This window comes from Cyprinus carpio, chromosome B10 (assembly GCF_018340385.1).
Source record: "Cyprinus carpio isolate SPL01 chromosome B10, ASM1834038v1, whole genome shotgun sequence".
In the NCBI taxonomy this organism is placed as follows: Eukaryota; Metazoa; Chordata; class Actinopteri; order Cypriniformes; family Cyprinidae; genus Cyprinus; species Cyprinus carpio.
In genome coordinates this window covers 6,042,814-6,052,565 of record NC_056606.1, presented here as the reverse complement: position 1 = coordinate 6,052,565, position 9,752 = coordinate 6,042,814, and the positions used below count along the sequence as shown (strand labels likewise).

Genomic DNA, 9,752 nt, shown 5'->3' with positions numbered 1-9,752 from the left:
AACAGGTCTGTTAACAGTAAACATGCTGAGCTTGCATGACTGAGCTGGAGGAGGCAATTCAGAGAACCGAATCTTATATGAAAATCTCAAAGGAAATGAAAATGTGAGCTTTTATTGAAGCTCATTGGTGTTTCTTCATCTTTTGGCAGTGTCTGATGTGGAAAATTACCATATCTACAGTGTCAGACATAATTTACACATTGACATGAAGCTTCTTTACATGAGAAAATCATATTTTACTCTTGCACACTTGAGATGTTCAGTGGATTTATTGAGGATAATCTTGCAATGCACTTAGTGTCCCAAAGCATTTAACTGTATTTGCAGATAGCGTAAGCAGATACACCAAACTGTTTTGTGCAAAATGCAAAGTTGTATTTTTAATTTTAATCATTTTATAAAAGTAATTTCATTCCTCTTCCCTAATTGGCTGGAATTAGCTTTGTGTGTGTTCTGCTGCCATCTAGTGGTCTAATGAACCGCCTCCTCATAACCTTACACGAGTGGATAAAGACTTCTGTAGTATGATAGAATTGATTCAACTACTTTAATCATATTATAGAATTGCATTTAAGCATATACGATATTTAAGTTGTATCCTACTGTAAATAAAGTTTGACATTTGTGAAAATGTCTTTACTTTTTGCAGTTCAATCAAATGACGAGCCAAACAGTTCATTAGCCACAGAATGACAGACTGGGTACTTCTGTTTAACATTTATTTCTTTGCTCTTTTGAAAACTAGCACTGTATCCACAATCAACTCAGCCCCATCATGTGTGTTTGTTTAATCATTGACTTACATTCTCTGCTTTATAATGGCCTCTAATACAACATTAGCCTACTTCCTGATCGCAAAAGCTAAGGAAGTAAACAAGTCCTGAAAGGTTACATCAGGGTATATTAACGCACTGCTTTCTTTCTTACCAGTTTGCTTTCTAAGATGCTAAAGCACTGTAAATGCCTTAAAGGGACAGTTCAGCAAAAAATAAAAATTCTGTCATAACCCTCATGTCCTGTCAAAGCTGTGTGGCTTACTTTCTTCTGTGGAACACAAAAGAAAAGGTTTGGAAAAATGAAAGGCTGAAGCTGGAATTTCTGAGTGAACTTTTCTTTTTGTACTTACGTTCCTGTCCCGAGTTAAAGGGATAGTTAACCCAAAAATTTTAATTTGCTGTTGATTTACTCACCCCCAGGCCAAGATAGGGGACATTTTTCCATCAGTAGAACAGTAATAAAAAGTCTGCCAAGTTTGATTCTTTTCTGTGAACTGGTTCGTTCAGGTATTTAGTTTCAATGAACTGGTTCAAATAACCGATTTATTTACGTAACCACACAATGATGAAACATATACGGAAATTAAAGCACCCAATAATGATGTGAAACATTGATGATTTACATGTCACTTCACATAAATTGAGCAACTTGTAAGTCTGTGCTAACTCAATTCAGTCCGATTTGGTCAAAAGAATGACTCATTTGTGACATCACTCTGGACCTTCTGTCTGAGGCTCTGGATTACAGGCAATAATGTTGTATATCCACCTTATGGACCCCTTTCATAAGACTGTGATGATGTGTTTAACGGTCATCAGCATCGTAAATCCTCGAGAAAGTTTTTCTTTTTTGTATTTTTTTTTTTAAATGTATGTACATTTATAACACTATTAGGCCTATTTGTATTGTATCACCTTTGCATCAAATTACAAAAACAAACAAACAAAAAACAAAACAGTTAACGCTAATGATAGGGTGTTTCTAAACTGCATTTCGTTGCCTTGTACCTTACATGTGCAATGACAATAAGGTTGAATCAAATCTAATCTAATGCAGCGTCTATGGGAGGGACAGTAAAGCAACGCTCTAAGTGACTCAAACTGTAATTCATCGACTGGCCGCTTGAGGCTGGCTGCAATCCCATGGACTCCCCATGTTAAAATGTCCAACTTTACAGCAGAAAAAAAGTTTACAGCCTGGTTCAAAAAAAGATTTTGGTCTATATACAGGTATGTGATCAGCTAGAGACAAAAAACAAGGAAAATCTGACCACGCCCAAGCCACGCCCCAGCACGCATTATTAAAATATATATATTTTAGCACATTAAAAGATATATCTTACATTGTAAAAACACAAGGCTGAATTTATTTGATCAAAATAAAATAAAAAATTATGTTTCTTTTCGCAGTTTATTTAGTTAATAGCTTAAGGCCATTTTATAGCCCTGTATATAGCTAATTTTGCCCTTCGTGACAACTGTGAGGGGGTGAAATTTTTTATAACTCATCCATTTAAATTATATTAAACCTTAAAGTTCTGCATAATTAAGGGTGTGGCCACTTGAGTGACAGGTGGATTGCCGCTGCTGTCACCATGGTCGCACTAGGTGGGCGTGGCTTCAGCAACCAGCTCCCGCCTTTTTGCCCATTTTCGATTATCTGAGAGTGACGCGCTGTCAAGATGGCAACGGCACAGTCCACCCACTTTGAGCTTCAAAAACGCTCTTCAGAAATCTACAGGTGACATCACGGAGACTACGTCCATGTGTTTATACAGTCTATGGATAAGACACACCAATTTGTGAACTATTCCTTTAATCTGAGCAGGTTTAGACCAAGCAGCAGATAGCAGAGTGAGAGTTAGTAATAAGCAGAAGAGGTTAGAGGAGGAGGAAAGTTACAACCATTCAGTGCTCCTACAAACACAAACCATTCTCTCTTCAGATACAGGCATTGAAGAAGCACAACTGTGTTTGCTGAGCACTGAACATGGAAGGAAATCTGCTGAATTAAGGACAAATCCGGAAGGAAAGACATGAAGACGCAGAGGACATAGGAAAGTACAGATGTCATGACATTTATTCAAGGCATGCTACAATTAAAGTTGATTAGGAAAAACGTCAGCAGGGTAGGTAATAAGAATAATAACTCTAATAATGAGTATGCATAATAATAAGCCATTCAAAACAGAAAAAAAATCTTTCTACAAAAAAAATACAAAGAAAATCTCCACTCAATCATGCACTGCAAAAATTAGAAAATATGTTTCTTTAATAGTTTATCTTCTATTTGCATTTATTACATCAAACTCATAAACTGGATACGCTCATGTCTCTCCCCAATTCCCACAAGTCACATAAACGGCTTTACAAATGAAAGCTGGTACTGGTATGATATCAAAATACAGAAGACAAACTGTGTTTTCATGTTAACTTCCATAAATATAAAAACCAGTTCATATTGGTGTGTGTGTGTGTATCTTGTTCCCCGAAACCATTTTTTGGCCAGGTTAAAAAATAAAATAAAATAAAACAGTAAGGGAACACATATGTACAGCATTTGTTTCATTTTGGTAGTGAAACATTCATAAAAATTATAAATTAGGTATTTCGTTGCGTGTCAGAGCATCCTGAGATCAACTCAGGCACTTCTGTATGTGCGCTGTGCTTGAGCGACACCTCAGTTTGATAATTTAGTCTAGCCCCTCCCTTTAATGCAAATTAGACAGTTCAATTAGCATAATTAAAGCCCATAAATTTAGTAATGAGAAGAAAATAGAAAGCATTATGGCTGAAATTTAAAGTTTAGATCGTAAGGGTCAATTGCATCATAATAAAGCAATAAAATATTTCAGTCTGAACAGTGCTGCATCAGTTCCAATTCAATCAAATCCTTTGGTTTCACTGGTTAGTTTGTCGTTATGGTCTCGTATGTTTTAGAGTAAAGCTTTTTAATGGAATCAATGACGATATCAGCAAAAAGTGTAACCGCTTATCCGTTTTACAGATCGTGGCGTCTATCCGGAGCAGTTTATGAAATACCGAAAGCGAAAGGCGGTTTGAATGAATCCATAAGGGCCCGGTAACACATTCAGAATCGCAAATGAGTCTCGTTTGACGGGGGAAAGGATATGGCTTGACCTTTCTGAGGGAAACGAACAGAACAGACTCGTAACATGATCGAGAGTGGAAAATACAAGAAGTTTGTTGGTTTCTGATATACAGCCAGGAAATAAGTTACAAATAAGCTAGATGAAAGGCACATAAACTTTGGTCCTGCATTATTTGTGACTTTTTCAGTAAAAAACCTGGAAAAAACCATACACGTGTGAAACTGTTCGAGTGAGCGCGGATATCGACAAGAAAATGTCTTACAACACAGCGGAACGTTGTTGCCTGAGTCAAGACGTGGTTGGAAAATTTTTACGCGTCGTGAAACAAAAACAAATTACTTCTTGTGACTTCTGTGACATGTTTATGGAGTCTGGCTTTTCTCCTGTTGATAAATAAAAAGCATTGGAGCCGCTTGCGCAGCATATTTCGCCATCCGAGCACTTCTGATGGACTTGACCTCTAGCGATCGCTCTCATTCCCGTTCGCACACATCGGTGGACGTTACAGACCCAGATCTGCTGTTGTGAAGAGGCAGAGTGACAGACAACAATCTTGAACCAGTTTTCACACTCTTAATAAAGAAAATCAACAAACCCAAAAAAAAAGAACAAAAAGTATCACAACAGAGCAAGAACAAAACAGGCCAAAACCCCTAAAATGAATCAATTATAAGATACAGTAAATAAGATACAACTCCAAAACACACAGGCGGAGGTCTCAGACTTCAGCATCACTCCACAGCAAAATGATGAAGGCAGACCTGAACACTTAGAGCGAATGCTGTGGGCTTCTGGGTCTCTGTGCGCTCATTCTGAGGCAAATTTAGACTGATCGTATGTATTAGGAGTTTCGTAATCATATTAGAAAGACAGAACAGAGATGATATCAAGCAGATCACACTGTATGATATAGTCCACACTGGCAGATATTGATTTCTGAGTGGTCCTTCCTGTGGAAAAACTCACTGGCATCGCATTATGGTTTGTGGGAGGTTGCCAGAATGTTACTATATGGTTGCTGAGATGTTCGGAGTGATTTTGTTGTGTTGCTATGTGGTTGCTAGGGTGCTCCGGTAGTTGCTAGGTGGTTACTTACTGGCCCAAAATAAAAAGAGCCCCCCTCCAAGTCTCAAGATTAGTGGTCGACCCATATAGATTTTTTTGATGGCCGATATAAAGCCGATATATCACCGCACTATTTCATTTAAAGACAGTAAAAACACATGCATAACAATTGCTAAAATTAAATTTATATTTATTTTACATAATATTTACTGAATTTGAAAATGTGAAAATTAATAAATATGAAAAAATTAACTTAATAAAAAAATAAATCTGTAAAATAAATACTTTTAATTAGATGGTAATTTTTTTATGCAGTCAACAAATGCACATTTCATGGGATCTAACAGCTGAATTCAATCAAATTTGCAAGGTTAGTAAAATTTACTGCATAGTGCATACTCAAAGACTTTAGTTTAAATTAAATGTGTATTTGCTGACACTTGATGAGGAAGTATTATAGTGTTTCGCTTTTCTGTTACCAATAATAGAAAAGCAAACGCTATAATACTGTTTAGTGTGGTACTGTGTCATAATTTATTATTCAGAACTGTTGAACAGAGATGGTAAACTAATGAAGATGGAGAACGGGAGCTGTGTGCGTTAAAGCACTGACGTCTCAGTGCTGTCAGAATAAATGTCCCGCACTCCATCAAAATAAAAGTCTTCTGAAATATCGGGTAAACAGAAATAAAAAAGCCAAATATCGGCCGATATATCGGCTGACCACTACTCTAGGAATAACTTGGGTGGCTGCTTTAATGTAAATCACTGCGATTTTTTTTTTTTGGCCATTTTAGCATTCTTCTGGCAAAAAAGCGTGATCACTTAGAAAAGAACAAAAACTTCACAGATGTGCTCATAACAGCTCAAATTCATACTATTTAATCAGAACAATAAGCAAGCTTACAGCAACCTCTGTCTTCGAGTGCGAAATTTTTATATCAGAGATCGAGGAACTTTTTTTGGCCTAGAAAGGCTTTATGTAACAATGGTACGCGGGTCTAGCATACATATGTACACACACACACACACACACACACACACATCAGCGAGGGAGAATAGAGACCCACAGCATGCTCTGAACATCGCTGAGCTCACCGTTCATTTTTTCTAATGAGAGCATTCACAGCACCATACATCATAACTTACATCTCATATCATATTAAGACAACATGGTACTGAGTCCCCACAAAATGCACATCTATAAGAGCTACACAACAAAAAAAATAAAAAATAAAAATCAAGATCAAAATAAGTCAACCCTCTCACCAATCCCACAAAATAGTACATAAGATATTTAAGGTAAAATTTCTAAAACCTATTTGATTATGAACACATAATAAGGCACGTAATAAGAAATTAGGTAAATACACAGTAAATATGATTTTTTTTTTTTTTTTTTTACTTTTCACCATGATTTCTTGAATGATTATAGTGGTACAAAAACCCGATGAGGTTTCAAATTTGATTTTTTTCTCTTCCATAAAAAAGAACAAATTACCAAAAATAAGTAACTTCTTTTTTCTCAAAAAATCTTGACAATCCTTAAGATATATAGACCTGAATAGTTTTGCTTTGAGACTGTAAACTTCAACAAAATTCAATTTCTTTTGAGAAGTGAAAGCGAAGTTTTGAATCGCTTCAGGTGACATCAGTCAAAGACAAAAAAAAAAGTCACTGTCCCTTGCCTTGCATGAACAGGACGATTCTTGATTTATTTCATAACTGTGACTCAAACGGACATTAAAAGAGGATATAGTGCACAGGCACAGAAGCTGCTCCCTTTAGATGCTACTCAACAGGTCTACGGTGACCTTCCTTGGAATGTTAAGGCCAGATTTTCACTAAATGAGACAGCACCTTGCTCGTATGCACAAGGGAGTCATCATATATCATCATATATAAGAGACTCCTGATAAAACCGGTAATAATGCACTAGTACTAACTAAACACATACATATAGAATCAGCTTCTGTATGTGCACACCATTGCCATGTTCCAAAACCTAGTGAGCTGTCTACTTAGACAACATTTTAAGGCATCACAGGCATTCTCCCAGCACAAAGGCTGTTCCAGCCTTCTATGATATCTAATTTTGGCCAAAATCTAAGGCAGCACTGCATGTATCCTTTGTGGATAAGGTATTCCCAGAATGCACTGGGAAGCTAATTCAAGATAGTGGGGGAATCAAGGTAAAAAAAAAAAATTGTTTGATTAAAACTGAATTATTTTGACTGCAGTGTTGATGTTTTGTATGAGGCCGAATACCCTCAAATTTACCAAATCAACTGATTCAAGAGTATGACATTAGCATGTAGCAAAGCTAATGTTGCAATGTCTGTGTATAAACATAAAGCACAAGTAAATATTGAGCATTTTCTATGTATTTTTACATTTACATAGTGTGCAATGTTTGGCGCAGTGCATTGCAACATCTCTAGACTGTCTATAGTAAATAAACCCAACGTTCAGAATTTGTCCTGTTGTCGGAAGTAGCGCAAAAGCACAGATTACATCAGAAATAGTGCCGCCTCTAACGTAGACAGTAATGGGTTCTTTTCTTTTGTACTGCATTATCAGCTTCGCAACATGCTAACATCTAACTGAACTAAAATCAATTGAGTCCACCAATGCCAGGCTTCAAATGCTGCTCAAAACTCATAATGTATCAATTTTTTGAATGGAATCTATGGAGGCAATGCTAGTTTTGGTGTGAGCTATATTTGTATCTTGCTGCCAAAAAATTAACAGGATTTTGATGGTCTCCATCAATGATTATTGACTGTTGCAAGTATTTCCGTGATGACAAGGTCTTTGTGTGATTGGCTTACAAGATTCGTCTAAGCTGACCTTATTTTTCACCAATGATACAGACTCAGAGTTTACCATCTACACCTCTTGAAGAAAACCTCTGGTCTGGACTCTACTGGAGGCGAGTTTCCTGTGCAGATCAGTCAGTTCAGATTAGTCACTTATGGGCTTTCATGGCAATTAGGATGCTGCATTAGAAGACAGCTGTCTATGCAGCAACTCGCTAGGTTTTGGAAACTAGGTGGCGTCTCCATATCATTCTTTCCTTAAATATTTGGTTTGGTCACATGCAGAGGCATTTAGTGTGGGACTGCAAGGCAAAAGAGAGTGCCGCCCTCTTTTTTTGCTGTGACTCAATGGGCTTCACTACAGTTTCTACAGAGCCCATGGCTGCAAACTCTCACACCTGTGGCCAGAGCCGAGGAGTGAAAGAACGAAGTAAAGAGCACAGAACCTTCTGCCCCTGTGTGGATAGATGGAAAACAAGAAGAATGAAAGGAAAAGATTCAACTAAGAGCAAGAGGGGGAACAGAATGGAGGAAATCATCAATTTCCCATCAAGATCACGGGCTATACCATTCACATTGAGAATTTCACTTAGGAGGCGGAGCCTACTATCAGGCTGGGCGTTGCTGATTGGAGCGTTCCAGTAAGGTTGACAGCTGGCCGTAAGTTTTCCGGAATGATCGTGCATTTTTGAAAATGTTCGCCTCGGTTCAGATGAACCCCATCGACTGGACAATGACATCGGGCCATTGCACACAGATGTTCTCTGACAGCATTGCAGGTGCAGAGAGCCCACAAGAGGCTGGTCTGTCCGATATAAAATTTTCATAATACAAGAAAAAAACAAATCACGCCATTCACTATCTATTCACAGATGCCTACCATCTGGCTATACATCTTTGCACAGTAAACAGATATGAGGATGCCAAACATTCCCCACGGTGCCTGTCTTCAATTCAAAGCAATCAAAGTGCCGAGAAACAAAAGGTCTGTAAGCCGAAACAGCTGCGAATTTTAAATGCACTCATTCTTGAATCCATAGCACTCTTGTTTTAATGCTACTCTGAAGAAAAAGGACAAGCCCATTGGTCGAGGCCGTCGCTACAGATTTTTTTATTTCCAGCAGCACCTTGATGATGATGTCAGCGACATTCAAACAGTGACCGTGCGTTCAACACATGCCACGGGAAATGGGGCGCTCCGTTGAAACAGCCAATGAGAATGAAGGTGTTGTTTTTTGGGGGAGGCACAGAGGAGACTCCGCCCTCACTTAGGTCTGGGGTATCAAGGCCATTGGGCTACAGGAGCGTCAGTCTCCAATGTAATCGGCAAGTGTGCGGTGAAGAAACTTCCTCAGCATTGACTTCTTTGAGAATGTTCACCTCATGTTAGTTTGCGTTTCACACCAACAAATCCTCGCCAGTCGACTAAAGAGGGAGTCCTACTTCCCAGAAACGTCATATTGTCATGGATATCCCATGTGTCTCCAGCCCTGGTTTCGTGAGAGTAAAATAAACTCACTCTCAAGACTGTCTAAAGGTTCTGCAGTAGTCTCTTATTTACTTTTTTCTTTCTTTTTTCTATTTGGAAATCTCTAAAACTACCCCATGAATATCTGTAATGGTTTTTTTTTTTTGAGTTTGTCAGTCAGTCTTATTCTCTGAATGATACAGTCAGACTGCTGAAGGTTGAAGGGCTGGTATGGGGAGGATGGGGACAGGGTGTGTTTGTAGTGAAGGGGGTGCTAGATGGTGGATTTGGAGAAGGACACTCGCAGATGGTGGTTTTCTCCCAGGTCATGGTTGTGGAGGTCGATAAGAGCCTGGATGGCTTCTTCCACCGAACCCAGCTGGATCAGCGCCATCTTGCGGTCCTTCCTATTAATCATATATGGATAATGAAAATCAGACACTGGGTGATCCTGAAACTTAGGACCAGTTGGTCCAATGAGATAAGGTCCAAAATAAAGAACATTTTAAAA

General features: G+C 38.3%; 1 protein-coding gene across 8 annotated transcripts in view; it reads right to left on the bottom strand.

Moving 5' to 3' along the window:
* Nucleotides 1-3,030: 3,030 nt before the first annotated feature.
* The window catches only part of ptbp3 (polypyrimidine tract binding protein 3), a 65,866-nt gene continuing 59,144 nt past the window's right edge, over nt 3,031-9,752 (bottom strand). For all 8 annotated transcript variants that reach the window (XM_042732230.1, XM_042732231.1, XM_042732232.1 and 5 more), the window contains one exon: nt 3,031-9,648. In XM_042732230.1, coding sequence (XP_042588164.1) covers nt 9,516-9,648 — 133 coding nt within the window. In that variant the 3' untranslated portion in view covers nt 3,031-9,515. The remainder of the gene's footprint in view (nt 9,649-9,752) is intronic.